At 41.8% G+C, this 16373-nt stretch overlaps 2 protein-coding genes across 2 annotated transcripts in view; both read right to left on the bottom strand.

Moving 5' to 3' along the window:
- The window catches only part of LOC126568604 (elongin-C), a 589072-nt gene that overhangs the window by 415178 nt on the left and 157521 nt on the right, over nt 1-16373 (bottom strand). The window lies entirely within an intron of this gene.
- Nucleotides 3952-5647, bottom strand: LOC126568264 (cGMP-dependent protein kinase 1-like). The gene is made up of 6 exons (XM_050224711.1): nt 5624-5647; nt 5378-5557; nt 5065-5313; nt 4871-4982; nt 4439-4797; nt 3952-4317 (listed from the first exon to the last, which is right to left on the bottom strand). Exons 1-6 carry the CDS (start codon nt 5645-5647, stop codon nt 3952-3954), a joined length of 1290 nt encoding a protein of 429 aa, XP_050080668.1.

The raw sequence follows: 16373 nt of genomic DNA, 5'->3' as shown, positions 1-16373 counted from the left end.
GCTTTTTTTTTTACTGCAAGCGGCTCATACCCGAGCTCAATAAAAATCAGTACAACATGAATTTAAATCTTTCTTCAATTGGACCCAAAGAACAGCACGCAAATCGTACGCTGATATGTATTGGCAAAGCTCGTTTAAGGTTTTTTGTTTCTCCCTTCCAACAAGATATCTTTCGTTACGTCGCGAAAACTTGCGTGCCACATTTGAGCGGGGTTTCGCAGCAAGAAAGCGGTTAACGTTAGCTCGGGGGATTTGGTTTCGATTTTCTTTTTAACGTGTATTTATCTCCTACACTTAAATGTGGAACTTGTGAGGCAAACACACACACAAAAAAACGCATCCGGAAACGGCGTGTGCCAGATAACAAAACAGATCAGTGCATCGTTTGTGGGCTGAAAAGAACGAGAAAAACGTGTTAAAAATAATAGGAAACTACATGGGAAAAAGAAACATGGCACAACCATTTTTATATGGCTCGCACACTTTGCTACAGTGGATTGCAAACAATTGAACGATAAGCATTTATGATCCTGTTTAGCAAACAATAGCAATCTTTACAAACTTTCAAATATGAATTAAAACTAAGTGTCAACGCAACAAGACTTGCTCAATTTTCATCGTCAATATAGAGCTTATTAGAGATTTAATAGTCAAAAGCTATAAAGAAAATAACCGAAATGTATTGTTCTCTTTGCTGAATAATATAAGCAACGCCTGAAATTATGCAAAATAATTTTGATCTGATAAGAAATTCAGGGAGAAGGGAGTTTTGAAGTATTTTTAGCAAGAGAGAATGATCAGAAGGAGCAAGGACGGAGCAAGACTTTCCATTTAGTCTATTCTAAAAACAATTTCTGTGTAAATGCTCAACAAAAAAAATATGCACTGTATTCGGTAATTCGTTCCTATCCGTATCAGCAAACAAAGATTTAAAAAATTCTAAGTATTTAATATCAATATTTTAGTTAATTTAAGATGGTTTGATGATTCATTTATGATTTTGCAGCAAAATTCAAAAGTGAGTTCATTTTGCAAGTCACTGTACTAGCCATCCTCAGTGCATAACCACACGGGGACAGGCAGGTGCCAATTGCTGACAGTTCCGGATCTCGAAACAGGAGTACAGCGCTTACCAAGGTAAAGCCATGAAATTTCCGCACCAAAAAGCTCAATTTCCAGCCCGGTGTCTTTGTGTGTGTTTGGGCTGATGCTGTGAATGTTCTGCAGTAAAGCGCTTGAAATAAAGCTCGGTTCACATTCAAAACCCAAAACACTGTCGCCTTGTTCGAGGTCGTACAGTTTGTGCGTTCATGATGCGTCGAAGCAGCATCGGTGCACGACGAATTCCAATGCTGCAAAAGATGGCCAAATTCGATGCCACACAGGTCTCCCCACATTCCCACCCCATTTTCGTGACAGTCTTTGAGGATTATCAGATTATGGTAAATCGTCAGCACCCTCCGAGGAACGTTGGGCTCTTGCGTTGCTGTACTTTTTTTCTCTTCTTTCATCCTCCAATCTCTTCACTGATTGACGACTTTTTGTGGCATGTACGAGAGAAAATTGATTTTCTTCTCACCTGCCTGGTAACGCTGTATCGAAATGCATAGATCCATACAGACCGTTGCGACGTGCATTGCGCTCAATGTTTGAGAACCGGTGTGCCAAACAGGTGATGTACCGTGGGGCATTACATCATGTTATCGAGTCGTCCCCGTGTATCTGTCTTATCGCCCACAGAAGACAGCCGACCGGAAAGATTTACGATGGCTGGTGGAACACTAGCTAGGTCTCAGAACGAGTTTGGGGTTTCATTTACGGGGTCGTTTCGTCTTTGCGGATCGATTTCGGGAACTGTCCGAATACGAAACATTCACCGGAAGAAGGTTAGAAGCGGCTGAGTGCTATTGCCACAGCAGAAGGATAATCCTACGAGATCAGTTCGATTGTGCCATTGTGACACCAGGGAGCGAAGGTATCGTTTGCGATGAGATGCGTGGTTGAGAATTAGAACAGAGGTACGCAAATGCAGTATCTTAAAACCTACAAAATTTGTCAAAATAACAAAAATTGATTCAAAATTGTTTGTTAACACTTTGTAAGGGTGAAATACATAAGAAAGCCGAATAAGTTTTCATTTATTTTCAATTGAGTAACAATAGAACGAAATTCTGCCATGGAAAACATTGAGTTGCATACATTTAGGCGTATACTTTTATTTGATCGAATAAATTGAACTTCACTTATTTGTTTAAATAATTTAAAAAATCGAACGCGTATCAAAAAGGCTAAAAGATTTATTTCTTATTATTGTTGTCTAATTTCTTATCAATTTTGGCATAAAATAAACAACAGCTACTTGCTCACCCCTGGCCTAACACGCTGCCCCACAGTCGACATGCAGATGGATTCTCATTTCCGCTTGCACTATCCTATTCCGTACAAACAAATGCACCGGCAACAACGATATATGAAGCATAAAGCAATCAGCACGTTGGTCAACATCAACAGATGGTCTATTAAATTATTGCAATAATGAAAACCGTGCGCGATCCGCCGAATGCATACACCGAAACCGAACGAGCCGAACGAGCCCTACCGAGAGGCTAGAAGGATTTGATTAATTCCGAACTATGATTGAATGTTTGCGGTTTCGCGTGAGACAGAGAGAAGCGTAAGCCGGATGAGGTTATAATTAGCGTTGCTTAATTAATCAACCCGGCCAGCCGTCGAACCGGAAAGCGCCAACGATACAACGATACCAGATTATTGTTCTTCGATTGTGCGGTTCAGTTTAGTTCTGTAAATTGACGAATTCGCCCATGAATGGGATGGCTGTTGCATTCGTTATCCGGTGAGCTTTTGGTGAGCAAACAAACAACCAAAACTCGCACTCTATAATTACCAACCGAAACAGCAGCGTTATGTTTTCTTAGAGCTTTGTGTACAATCTTATCGTCAACTTACGATCGGAAACGATTCAATTTTAATGGTAGCCAGCTAATGGGAACGCTGGCTAAGTTCATGTTCGTTGAAACCATTTTAAAGCACGTGTGGCACACGTATGCTCTTCCAATAGTCAATTAGTTTGGTTGAAATGGCTGAGTTGGGGCGAAAAAAAGCGCTGCTTCTATCTTCTATTTAATTCGCTTTGTTGCAATCCCGACAGCACAAAGAGCGGATTTTCGCTTTATTGGTAACTAAACTGAGTACTAAAATTTATTTCCATTTATCGTAATTACCGGTGGTTAAAAGATAACGATGGGGAAATACGCTTTCGGGCAGAGCTGAAGGAATGTAAGACAGTTTCATCCTAATGGATTCTAATTAGTGCAGGTGGTGTATAAGGTTGTTACTAAAAGTCTGCAGTTGAAGATGTCACCTGTGAATGTCACACGTGTGCATAGTGATAAAAGCTGTACTTTATAGGAAATTGCTAAAGTTTCAGTTTAAATAAGGTAGAGTTTTACAAAACTATAAAAATAAACAGTAAAAACAGTAAATATCTTTTATCTTGATCATCATCCAACCTGTTTTAAAAATGTAAAATAAAACCAAATAAAAATCTTACAATAAATAAAAACACAGTACAAAGACATTTAACTGAAACAAATAACATAAAACATTAAAAATTAGTTTGCAATAAAAAATTTCACGTTTAGGTTAACAAAAAAAATCTTGTACTTTCTTTCCTAAAACCATTATCAAAAAACATATTAAAGAACCAAATTTTTATTTCCTGGACGATGTCCTTTTCTCGACATGCATTATCTCACTGTCCAATGATGAGATATAAAATTTAATCTTCCAACTGTTTCCACAATTGATTTCTAATCCGATCCGAAACGTCCCAGCGCTAATGTTTCGAAGGGCAAATTTTAATCCCTTCCTTAGTAACGCTTTATCAACCGTTTCGCCGTCGAGTACAGAATATGCTTCGTGTGACAGAAATTAAATCTCACCTTGCTCTACCCGACACATGATCGGCACGTCGGCAAGCAGCGTAGGATTCTGCCTGGGATTGCGACGTACGTACTCGCCCACCAGCGCTTTCCGGTAGCGGTGCCAGTGTTGATCACGCACAAACAGCTCGAAAAGTCGATCCCGCTGGATGGTCATATCGAGCTTCATGCGAATCCGCTGCCAAGTGTTGCCGACGTTCTGCTGCTTCTCGAACAGCCAGTCGCGTGGAATCACCAAACACTGCACCCGGTTCCGGGCCACTACCATCCGATGGGGCATCGCTTCACCGAGCCCAAACACGGAACCGCAGCTAAAGGTGCCAACGTCGATGAACCGAAGCTCAACGTTTGCTTTCTGCTAAAGGGGGTTGAACCAAAGGGTTGGGGGGGAGGGGAGGGTGGTTAAGAAGTGAAACAGGTGATGCAAAGAATGCCAAATAAGCCCTCTCACTCACTTTCTCTCTCTCTTTCACTACCTTACGATCATTCGCGTCGGTTGACATTTGCTTAGCGGCGGAAGATTCGTTAGCCCCAATCGGTAACAGCCGGTAGGTGCCGTTCCTTTGCGATACCGTCAAACACTGCAGTATCATGCATTGGCCACTGAGCACGAAGTACGCGTACCGTTCGTCAACATCCACCGGAAGCTTCTCGTGCGATTCGAACGCAGCGATTCGGCTCAGCAGACAACACTCGCGTACCTGATCATTGGTCCAATATTTGAAGTAATCAAACCGCGCCAATGCAAGCTGCAACTGTCGCCAGCGTTCCAGCAGCGTACACTTCAGGATGCGCTCGAAGTCTGTACGGTAGAGGCACAGTAACTCACAGTCGGCTAAAATGAGCAAACAGTGTGTCGCAATTACGCGAATATTGGAGAAATTTGTGGACTCAAATATTGGGCTTACTGGCCGTGGTACAGGTAGCTGTCCGTGGACAATCGTGCAAGAGTGCAGTTTCACCAAACATTTGGCCACGTACCCGCGTCCCGCAGGGTGTATCGTTGTAGGTGTGATAGATCTAGGCGAGAAAAGAAAATCAGTTCAAATGAGCTTGGGTTTGGAAAGGGAGTTTCGGGTTTCGCAATTGTCGCAACACTCACACTGTCCCATCTTAATCGGCTGACTACAACCTCACCGTTTGCGAGAAAGTAAACCGCATTCGGATGGTGACCTTCCCTTAATATGACTCTACCCGGCTCGTAATACTCGAACGTCGCACAGCCAGCAATATCGTCCAACTGTTCCGCGGTCAGCTCTTGCAGACATTCTATATTTCTCAGCACAAGTCTTAGCAGGCGTCGCTTGTCTTCGGTGCGTTCTTCGGGAGGACTGTTGAGAATTTTCTTTTCCTAACAAGAAGCACACAAATCAAACTTTAAGCTTTATCTGCATTGAATCGCACCCAATACGCACAATTATTGTAAGAGTTCCTTTGTGGGTGAGACGACGTTCAATTACTGCGACGTTTCTGGTTACATTGTTTCCAATTTCACGGTCTTCAATTTCGGCGATCCAGTAGCGATTGCTGATCACCACATGCACCAAACGCTTGAAGCGAAATCTTGCCAAACGGCGGCGTTTCAGCTTCTCTTCCTGGTAAAAATGGGTGAAAATGAAAAAAAGTACAGAAACTAATAGTGTTTTCGAATTAGCACTTACATCTGCCTTTTTTCTTGACGCCATTTTTTGATGCACAACTTTCGGGGTAATGATGTGCGAAAGTCTACTTTGATACTGTTAAAAACGACGAAATTTAATGGAATGTTTCTTATATGCTGATTGCAACTTCAAGGTATCTTTGGGAGGATAGGTTATATGGCTAAATTGAGCGGTGGGATATAGACAGCGTCTGTTCTCCCATGGCTCCCATGGCAAGGGATGGCTGGTTGTTTCTCTGATGCGTAGGCATCCTCCAACAACGAACAACAAATTACCTGCTTGCCAGGGTATCTGACCGTGTCAGAACCGAACTCGGAAGTAGAATATTAGTTGACGGTGACGATCTTGAGTTTTGAGAGGTGCGGCTACCTTGTTACGATCACAACGATCGAACAACATAAGTAACTTAAGTAGCGAAATTGGAAGGTTGCACAAACAAACAAACTCCTGCCTTCCAGAAGACTTCAAAAATGTACGAAATGTTTATATAAACCGCACACTGATACGCGCGGTAGTTCTCTAAAGAGTGGAGGACTATGGACTATGAGTGGACTCTAAAGAGCATCTGGACTATGCTCACGAAGAAAGCCAATGCATTCACCATATTTCGTGTGTCTAGGGAGAATGAACTATGGACCACATGAGCTATTTCATTTCGGTAGCCAAAGCCTGATGGATACGAGGTTTAGGGCACGTCATGAAGATGCCGGACTTGAAGGTGCACGAGGTGTAATGGAGCACAGTGAGCTCGTTGGCTGGATCAAGTGAAGTCAAACCTGTGGATGGAAGACTAAAGTCCTGGACCGAGTTTCCTGGAAACTAATTGGAGACCTGGCCATGTCATCTAGACACCCCAGCCCGAGCTGAGATGAACAAGAGGAAGAAGATGTATGCTTTTCTTACCAAACGGCAAATCACAAGATAAGGCCTTATAGACACATGAAATATGAATGAACCATCTCTTCGTATCCCTTTTTGACATCTACTAAATAATTTCAGATACCAATATGACCAGGCTATTGTACATTAAACATTACTATAATATTCTTGTAATAAGAATCACACATCATACAAGAACAATATAATAAATAGCAAATAAACCACGCTCGGAAATGAATGGATGTTTTCTGTGTGCGAATGTCATTTGAATGACAGTAAAGCGTTGAATCATTTTGTAAATGTAATAAAGCAATCACTGCTCGTCGCTTTTTTAAATCACTTTGTAAAAACAAACCATTCCAAGGCACTCACACATTAGCAGGAAAAAAACACAACCTATTAATTTATTACAATTGACCTTCAACACGAGCGAAACAATCCACCGATTGCCAGTTAAGCAGATGCTTCACGCATGGTTGCATGTGTGACACCATCATCATCGCCGGGCATTGTCCGGCACAATGCAACTTAAATGCGTTCGATGCAAACTGCACACGTTTGTAATTGAAATCCATTTTGCTCTACCGACGTCCATTTTACCGACGGTTTGATTAATTACGTGCTAATCAGCACTCATCTGCCAGTGCTTGGAGTGCCACTTCACTTTCCGCCCTTTAATGTAACGCCACGATCATCAGCACGATGATGATCTATTGCTCGGAAAACATAAACCATTTCCGCTGAGTTGTTTTTTTTTTTTTGTGTGATGCCCCTCTTTCTCTCTCTCTCTTTCTCTCCCCTGAATGGTCTCTGATTTATCCTCCGCCAAATGCCTGGGAATCGGTATCGGGGTTGGTAATGAGCGTGCTAGATAGATAAAACAGGGCCCGCACTTTGTTGAAATGTTTTTAATTATCCTGTTTAAATTTCCTTTTTACTAGTAGTTTTTCCTTCCTCGATCCTGATTTTCTTTCACACTCACCGTATGCATTGGCCACCCCGACGCTTGTTTTATACTTGAAAAGCATTATTTTATTTCCATTTAGCTTACGGGCCTGTTCAGTGCCGCTTTTTCTATGTGGGCTCTTTTTTTTCATTCCTGTCCGCTCACTTCTACATTGTTAACCACAATTTCACTTTGCGTACGAATGGAAACTCAATAAACGGGTGGAAACGGAGCACAGAGGATATATTTCCTGCACTGATTTATGCTACTCACGAGTAATGTTGCATTCATCAAGCTTCTGCTACAGGAGAAGGTTGATGCCAGCGGTTGCGGTGCGAGAGATGCCTTTCAGTGCAAATAATCATACTGGTGCCTGGTGAAATGGTAGCAAAATGGTTAGCTAACGGCTTTATCGGCTGGTCGCTCCAACGGAATTCCCATCGCTTTATGTTATATTATTCCGTCCAAAAGGAAGGAAAAATAGCGTTTTATTATAACCGGATCGGGGTTTTTTTTAGTTCCATCCGTGCATTCCCTACATCACAATGTGCTGAAATGTTATCCACCGATAGGAAATGAATAGTCTGACAGATAACAAATCCATTTCGCCTATAGGGTACTGCCATAAAAAAAAAATCATAAAAATTGAGTAAAAAATAACAAGGAAACCATATTTTACCCCCAAAAACCTAGCTGACCGAACTGCAGAAACGATGGGGCAGATTAGTGTGCCGACGGCCACACAACGCGTTCACCTGTGCAAAATGGAATGGGCGATAGAGAAAATCGAAAAATCGACACGATTGAATAAATTTGAAATATCTCGCCCATTTCTATCCAATTAATATGCTCCATATTGTGTGAAGGAAAAACTGTTTTGCCAAATGGATACAGTGTTTGTTGTGCATCGTTTTTCAATATTCAAAATTTTATTCGAGTAAATAATGTGTTTAAATTGAGTGTTTCTTGATTAAATATCGGCGCCTAAAGTTAGGCAATGTGACATGCATTTCTTAAATTATTTATTAAGCGAATTAATGCAGGCTTTAAAGTTAATGTTAAAAGCATTGCAACTATCTGCTAGGTCATGCCCACCTGCTTATGGCTTCCTTTTCTTTTTCTTCTTGGCTTAACGATCTATACTAGGTCTCGCCAGCCGTTGCATGATTAGATAATCATAGATAGTAAGGATAGTCAGTCGCGAAAACGAGGAAACGATCCGGCTGGGATTTGGACTCCTGCTTTGTGAAGACTGGAGTCACTGTTTCTTACCACCGGTCCGGTGGCCTAATTGTCAGCTGGCTTACGACATCAATGAGGTACAATGTAGTTGAATAATCAGTCCTTCTTAGCAGTATTTTAGATAACATTTCTTGCGATTATTTCGTTGAATCGAGGGTTATAAGATATTATAGAGGAACTTATATATTTTACCTTTTTATTTGTATTTCTACTGTCTTAAATAATTTATAAAACTTGCGTATCTTCCAGCTTACTCCTGCCAATTCAAATTAAACTAATAGTTAACAAGCAATGTCACCAAATATAACTCTTTGTACGGCCCACATAATCTTCGCTCCCCGACATTAGGCAATACAAGCATAACAAGATATCCCACGAGACATTATTTTTCCGACAAGAACAAGAAAATACAACCAAAATCAGCCCGCACTCTGGTGCAGGCTTTGGATCTTGGTCTGCACCACTTTCCTACCCAAAAGAAAAAGGAAGGAAGCACAAACTCCGCAGCTTTGGTTTGCAGAACGTCATCAACCGGTTGACGGCGTGATTGATTGTATCCGAACGACAAATCGTACATGTATGCGTGTGCGCGCGCGAGCAATCGAACGCAATCGGGGGAAAATAAATCAAAGCCGTACGAATCCTTCCGTCACGCCGATTGACGATTGGGAATGCTGTCTGACCGGTTCGATTGTCAATCATTCAGGCTCGCTGGTTCGCTCGCCGGTTTTTTGGGCGTTACGAGACGAAACTTATCGGAAAACGGCCATCGCAATGTCGTTACAGGTCGGCAAACACTCACGGGGAGGCGGTAGAGAAATTCGATCTCCATCGCACAGGCGGGATAGGGCCGAGCTGGTACTTCAAGGTGGCAGGGAGGCAGCCACTGAGTAATGAGCCATCAAACTGACGAAGGTCAGCACACAGTATCATGTTACCGGGTCGACGGCGGGCGTCGTGAAGCCTAGACATTTTTTATCGACACACATCGTTACAGGAAGATGAAACAATTGATTAGATTTTGATGGAGGAAAAAAAATAAACGATGAAAAACAAACAGCGTTACGAGTCATTCGTTTCGTGCGAGGCAACAATTGGATTATGTCTGCACGCAGCATTTTAGGTACAATAATTAATAGTAGCTACAGCCATTCGATTGGCATCGTGCTGTTTCTCCCAACAAAATCTAATTCTCGCTCTCCTGGAAGGATGTGAAAGTTTAAAAGAATGTGTCGAACAAACTCGTCAAAAAAGGGCAAATCCACCCGTTGAAACTTTTCTCCCGAAAGCTCAATACCAGCCCACGCTGGCCAATTGCGGTGGGAAACATTCTTTGGCCGACTTTTCACTCACGACCGACACCTCTCCATTCACTTCGGTTTCAAGTAAATGCTTTTAACTTTTCCTTTTTCCTATTGCTTTTTTCCAGTATCATATCAAAAAGTTCTCGCTCTCCCAACACGACTAAGCTGGCTAGCTGGTTGGCGGGAGGAAACTTCTGTAGCGACACGTCCAAAACGGAAACGAAATAGTTTCGACAGCGCAGCGCTTTGCCTGACATCACTTAACTGCGATCAATTTCCCATTCGAGGCGAAGCGGCGTGGCGAAATGCAACCAAACTCTCAAAGCAATCAAAGAGGACACGCCACCATCAACAATCAAGTGGCTTGGTAAACTGGGGGGAAAAGATCACGCCTTTCCCTTTCCATCCCTCTGTCCGGTTCATGGGAATGAAATCGAGAAGAATTGGTACTGTTCGTTTGCAAAACCCGGCAATGATGATCATCAGCAGACGGCAGAAGAAGCAAGCACTGTGGGGTAGGGGAGACCGGGTGAAAATGGCAACCGAATAGCACCTGAGGGATTATCAGCTAAATTCGAGAACAACCGACCGAGCTGGTCAGCCAACACACGGTGCTGCCGCATTTACCGCAGCTGTCAGCACGGGCACACTGCATCTCGTGCTGTACCGCTGCATACATTCAGGCGCTTGATGCCATCGTTGCGCTTTAGTGGCCCGTGGAGACCGCAGACGCGAATTGGAATAAAAGCGAACGAAACGGAACCAGTCGCCTGCTGGTTCATGTATCCCCCTCCCCTCCCGTACAACTTCCCTCTCTGATGATGCAAAATGGTAAAAATCACGAACAAAACTCGTCACGGCTCATCGCCGCCACCGGCTGGAACACTTCGGTCGTATCGTTCTAACCTTTTTCGTCCCGCTTGCTGCAGATGCAGGGGTTTTGTACCGTGAAATGTTTCATTTACATTCGTCGGCTCTCCGTTTTGGAGCAAGTTTCTGTCCTCCGGGGAAAGATTACAGCGGAATTTGCAATCGAGGAGCTTTTCCTTTTTGCTGGGTATGAAAGAATGTTTATAAAAAAGACATTTTAATTGCCAAATGAAAGCAAACAACAGGGGTTGCAACTCTTTGTAGTTTAAATTTAAGTACAAATTATGGGGGCTTATATGTTAGAAACTAGTAAGTTTTAAGTTAGAAAAACCCGATAATGTTGATTGGAAAATAAGGAAAATCACAAATAGTTATTTACAATTGGATAACTATTCATAAGCAAGTGAAAGAAAACCTTTTTTTAATTTTTATCTCACACAAAACCGTTTTCTTACGCTTATTTTCAATAACCTTACGCCTTATGCTATGCAATTCGCAAGGAAACATTTTCTTACAGTAGCCTTACCATGTGCATGTCTACTATTTCGGGAGTGAATGAGTCCGAAAGTACTCAACGGGACTCTTTTGCGATGTGTTCAGGGCTATGAGCCCCTAAATATATGCAAAACATTTAAAAACGTTCATTTTGAGTGTTGATTTAATTTAAAACTTAATCTAAAAACTGCATCAGGCTGGATTCTTAAAAATCATTTCACTTCCAACCCGAAACGATAAAAATTTATTCACTGTTTTAAACTTAAACGAGTTAGCATAAATATTGTCCAATTCAAACATCATCTTGCTACAGAGCTGTACTACAAAAAACGCTTTCAAAAATGGCATCGTAAAGCTTACTCAACTATTTTTCTCCACAGCAAATAATGCATCTAAATAACTTGTGAAACACCATTAACAAATCGAAATGAATTCATAGTTCAAAAGCGTGTTAAAGCAACGAAATTGAGAAACAACGAACCTTCCTAGCTTCCATCATGCCAGGAAATTTGTTGTGCCGTATTTTGTAGATAAGCGTTCGATATTCCTTTCCGAATCACATTCCCTACCGAAGAAAAGAATTTATTTTTCCTTTTCCCCTTTTTCTTGTTGTTGTTTGTGTGAAAAACAGCATTGCATCCCGTACGATAAGAAAACCCAAAAATGCTCTGTAGCAGTAGCATCTTTTCTATCGCAGAAAACAGTGTTGCATTAGGGCGTGAAGGAAGCTCTTGCTTGAGGAACGACCGAATAAGAAAAATGTGCGAACTCAGTTTGTACAGAGCGCGAAAGTCGAAACGGAAAAGAAATTAATTTTCAACGTAAATAAATACCATCACACAATTTTCGGACTGTATCGTACGGGATGAAATTGAACGCTCCGTTTTCGCATCACAGGCTGCTCTCGGAATAGCACCTCCAGCGCCGGTGGCTTTAACATGGTGGTCTTCAGGAATTATGCAGTTTTTAGAAGCAGTACAGCAGCGCAACAACAACAACAAGCTTGCGGATCATGTCTGCACGCCATCCGGTTCCGAAGCCATGCGGTCCGTGGGAGGGGAGTGGAGGTATTCCTTTCAAAGGGTTACCATTTTTCCCCCATTCACCTCACTGTGCTGTGTTTCCTCGAAAAAAAATGAAAAAGTAAGAGTAAAAAAATATTTTTTCACCAACAGACGAAAGTAGTTCCCACCCTCGCATCCCTTTCCAAATGTTTCATTGCGCGAACAATGAGTTTATGAAATAATTCTATCCTTTTGTTCGCGAGTTTGTTGCCCGGTTTTTTTTTTTGTTTTCCTGTTCTCACTTTGACTCCGTTCTCTTCCTCCTTTCGTCCCTTTATGCTGAACAATTATTCATGTTATTCTTGTGCGCTTCCTTAAGCCGTTTGCAAACCACCGTGCAGAGAAAACGAACCCGTGGACGAGATGCCAGGCAGGAGGGTTTTGTTTTACCACCATTGCGCCAGCGAACAGGAGAAGCCATCCAGCAGGCATGTTCAGTTTCCTCTGAAACATCAAACGAAACTGCGCTAATCCGAGGTGCGTTTCATCCCTTTCCCTTTTCCCATTCCGTGTTTGGCCCGCGAGGGAAAGAATTTCTTCTGCATTCTACGCCACGCTTGTGTTTCGTTCAGCTGCATTTTGGTGTTTTACTGACGTTTTGTTCTTTTTGTGTGTATTACTTTCTCACGTTATCTTTAGTTTGTAACATTTTATGTTGCGTTCCTTTGCTTTTATTTATTCAATTATTTCGAAATGGGAAACGTTCTCTGCCTGCGTGCAGCTGACAGCAGTGTGAAGGAATTGTAAGATGATTGTTAATTGCTTCGTTTGTTAGCAGGAATTTTCCTGACCAAAGAAAATGAGACTAGATTTTCTCCACGGGGATTATGTTTCTATAGGAGAGAAAATACTATCATAATTAAATGAGATATTCTTATGATTGCATCAGGCATGTAAACTGGATTTACTAACACGTTCAACAGTTTTTTTTGTATCGAGTTTTGTTTTCCAGTTAAGGTGTTTATGATGTTGATTAATATGCTCATTTTGATCGCTCCTGTAGTGTGTAGAACACCGGTTTTCTCAAATTTGCAGAAACTTATTTGCAGAATTGTTTCAGAAGCTTAAACCGCATGCCCTTCTTGATTTTCTTGCAACTGATTTGCGTTTACAATAACCAATTTAGGTCGCCGTAATTCACTCAACAGCTCCTATTTGGTTCTCCTGTAGCTTGTGTGACATTCGGTCATTTACAGCCTCTATTTCCAATTATTTTACTACACATTTCGTCAAACCTTTACTCCCGAATCGTAGCAAAAACGGTTTTAGAAGCAATGGGAACAATCTGTACGCTGGGCGTCCTACTAGGGATAAAACATAGCCTAGAAAAGGCAGAAATACTAGGCCAAGTTCTCTCGTGGTTGTAAAATCAAGAAATAAGAAGAGAAGAGCCAACCAGTACGACAGCATATCCTCCCGATTCCATAGTTTGCAGCTCACTGATATGGGCCTGTTCGAAGCCAGCTTCCGGAGCACAAGCAGGAAAATGAACCTTCTTTTCCATCCTTTTTGCAAAAGAGAGATTATCCGTAGAGTGTGAGAACACCCCTGAAAAATGAGGCATCGCTCATGGTGAGCTGTAAAATGTGACCAACCCTGCTCACAACCAACACATTTGGGAGAGAAGTGAGATCCATCGTGAGATAAAATGTCGACGCGTGTGATGCAAGAAATGAGCGAAGCAGAGAGCTTTACCGTTTGAACAGCTGTGGAAAACGATATGTGTGTGACGTGTTTGAGCAAACGGAGCAAAACAACAAAACGATAAGTTGTATGGTTGGGCATGCAGTGGCTCAGTAAAACGAACTGTAGCTGAATATATGGTTTTCCTGCTTCGTTTTCAGATCTTAGGACTACATTTGCCTTTTTATAGCTGAACAATCTTTTTGTTAGAAAGATCAACAGGTTTTACAAGAGGCTTTTAAGTTTAGGTTTACTTAAGTTTTCGCTTTTTCCATAACAATCATTAATTATCGATGAAATTTGATAAGAGCATTACAGACAGGCCGTCCTTAACGAAAAAAAGGGTTTTTTGTTGGAAAATATAAGAATATCTTCATGCGGAAGGAGTAAAGTTGTACTGCAATTCAACAAAAAAGATAAATATTCAGCAGGTCGTCTTGATGGATTGGAATCCTGCTATTTAATTGAACACAGTTTTATAACAAAAGAATTGTTCGGGATGTACAGTGTTGTACAAGTCAGTCCAGGCTTGACACAACGAGTTGGGCTCTTTTCTCGTTGAGTCTTTTCCTTAGCTTAAAGAGCTTCTAGGTCACGCTACCAGTCCGATGGTTTACAGGACTGGTTCTTAGATGGACTAGACCACATAGGTGGATAGTCAGTTCTCACTATGAGGGAACAGTTCGGATAGCATTGGAACACCGGTCCTGCCACGTAGAACGCTGCACCGGTATAATCACCCTACAGGTACATAAAGCCTAAGAAAAATACAGAGTGAAGAAATACACAGTCAGAATGGTGATAATTCGGGAAAGCACTATTAAAAGCACAAAAAAGGATGCGAGCTTCAAAGTAGGTTCCTCGTATTAAGGGCTTCGAAACTGCAGCAAAGGGCCCGTCAGCCTTTGACCTGTAAAATCTTTACCCTCAACTACAACTCGTTCAATAAAAGAAGTCCGAACTCACCTTCTCTATTTTACTCTATTTTTATTCTTCATTGTCCTCCATGGTTACTTTCACCTGTACGGCAAATGATCGCCCCCGTAACAACAAAGTACTAGTCGTAATAAATTAAGAAACGACCTATTTCAAACCGTTCGAACAATTCGGAAACCGTATCCTGTAGTACGATGCAGTTTCCCTATTGTTTGCCAAACCAACCCTAAACTAAACCTAACGATGAATCCAGCTCGAACATGCCACCAAAACCGCGGGACATGCTAAACCGACCACAATTAGTCCATTGTTTTCCCAAAGCCTCGCTGGACTTGAAGATGGCGCTGCCAACCACTTGCAATGAAACACGTGTATGTGCACGGTCTGCGTTGCGGCCCCTCCGGCCAATGAGCAGCCTGTTCGGGATGAACAAAGTCCTCCGTTTTTGTTCTTCGCTTAACAAGTGGTAATAAATTATATTTTTGAGAATTTATGCCTTCATAAACACATGACGCACGTGTTTGGGAAAACACGAAGACCCTTAGACTCATGCACAGCACACACACACACACATACATACAAACCCATACAAACAATGCCAGACAGTTCCAGTGCATGATGGTAGAAGACTAGCCGAGACCTTCACAAATGTCTCCTGCGGTGCATTTTCCTAATTTTCGGGAAAGCTTTCTCCATGGTTCGTCCCCACTGGGGCACAAGTTATTTAACCGGTCCCATTTCCCGGTGGATCCGGCACAACGCTACGTTTGTCACCTTTTCTACCGAAAAGCTGGCAAAGTATTCCTTTGGTAAGGCTCTAAAAGGCACTTAAATATAAATTTTAAAACACGATTGTTTTCGCTCTCTATCACTTGTTTTTCTTTTTGCTTTACTCTATTAACAAGCTAACAAAAGAATCCACTCACACAAAAACGGAAAATAATGCTGATCGGGACTGCAGTCCCAACTGCATTCCACTATCTCTAATAGAAAACGAGCAATCCGGAACAAAAAGCTTCCCAATATTTCCCGTAACACCGTAACAAACAATTGATGGCAAACACACTGCAAACGATTAATGGCGGTCGACGGGTTTTATGTTTTATTACCGGTGTTGGAACAATTATTGTAGTTTTGCAGCGACTTTGAAATGGACGTGTTTTGGGAATAAATTTAAAATGTTTTATGTTTTTTTAGCAGATTCAGCTTGAATCGATTATTTTATTATGTTGTTTAAAATGTGTGTTCTGGTGAAGGCATCTGAACAAAAGCCATTAAAACGGGTGTTCTGGTTGTACCGATTGGGCAGCATTTGCCGTAAGTCAGTCTGT

The sequence above is a fragment of the Anopheles maculipalpis genome, chromosome 2RL, assembly GCF_943734695.1.
Source record: "Anopheles maculipalpis chromosome 2RL, idAnoMacuDA_375_x, whole genome shotgun sequence".
Taxonomy (NCBI): Eukaryota; Metazoa; Arthropoda; class Insecta; order Diptera; family Culicidae; genus Anopheles; species Anopheles maculipalpis.
This window is presented reverse-complemented; position numbering and strand designations above follow the sequence as displayed.

Bases quoted from the DNA above. Each gene is read 5' to 3' on its own strand.
- LOC126568264 (XM_050224711.1), bottom strand. From the start codon at position 5,647: ATGGCGTCAAGAAAAAAGGCAGAT. The intron at 5,558-5,623 runs GTAAGTGCTAAT...CATTTTTACCAG, and splicing joins CGTCAAGAAAAAAGGCAGAT to GAAGAGAAGCTGAAACGCCG. The intron at 4,983-5,064 runs GTGAGTGTTGCG...TTTCTCGCCTAG, and splicing joins GCCGATTAAGATGGGACAGT to ATCTATCACACCTACAACGA.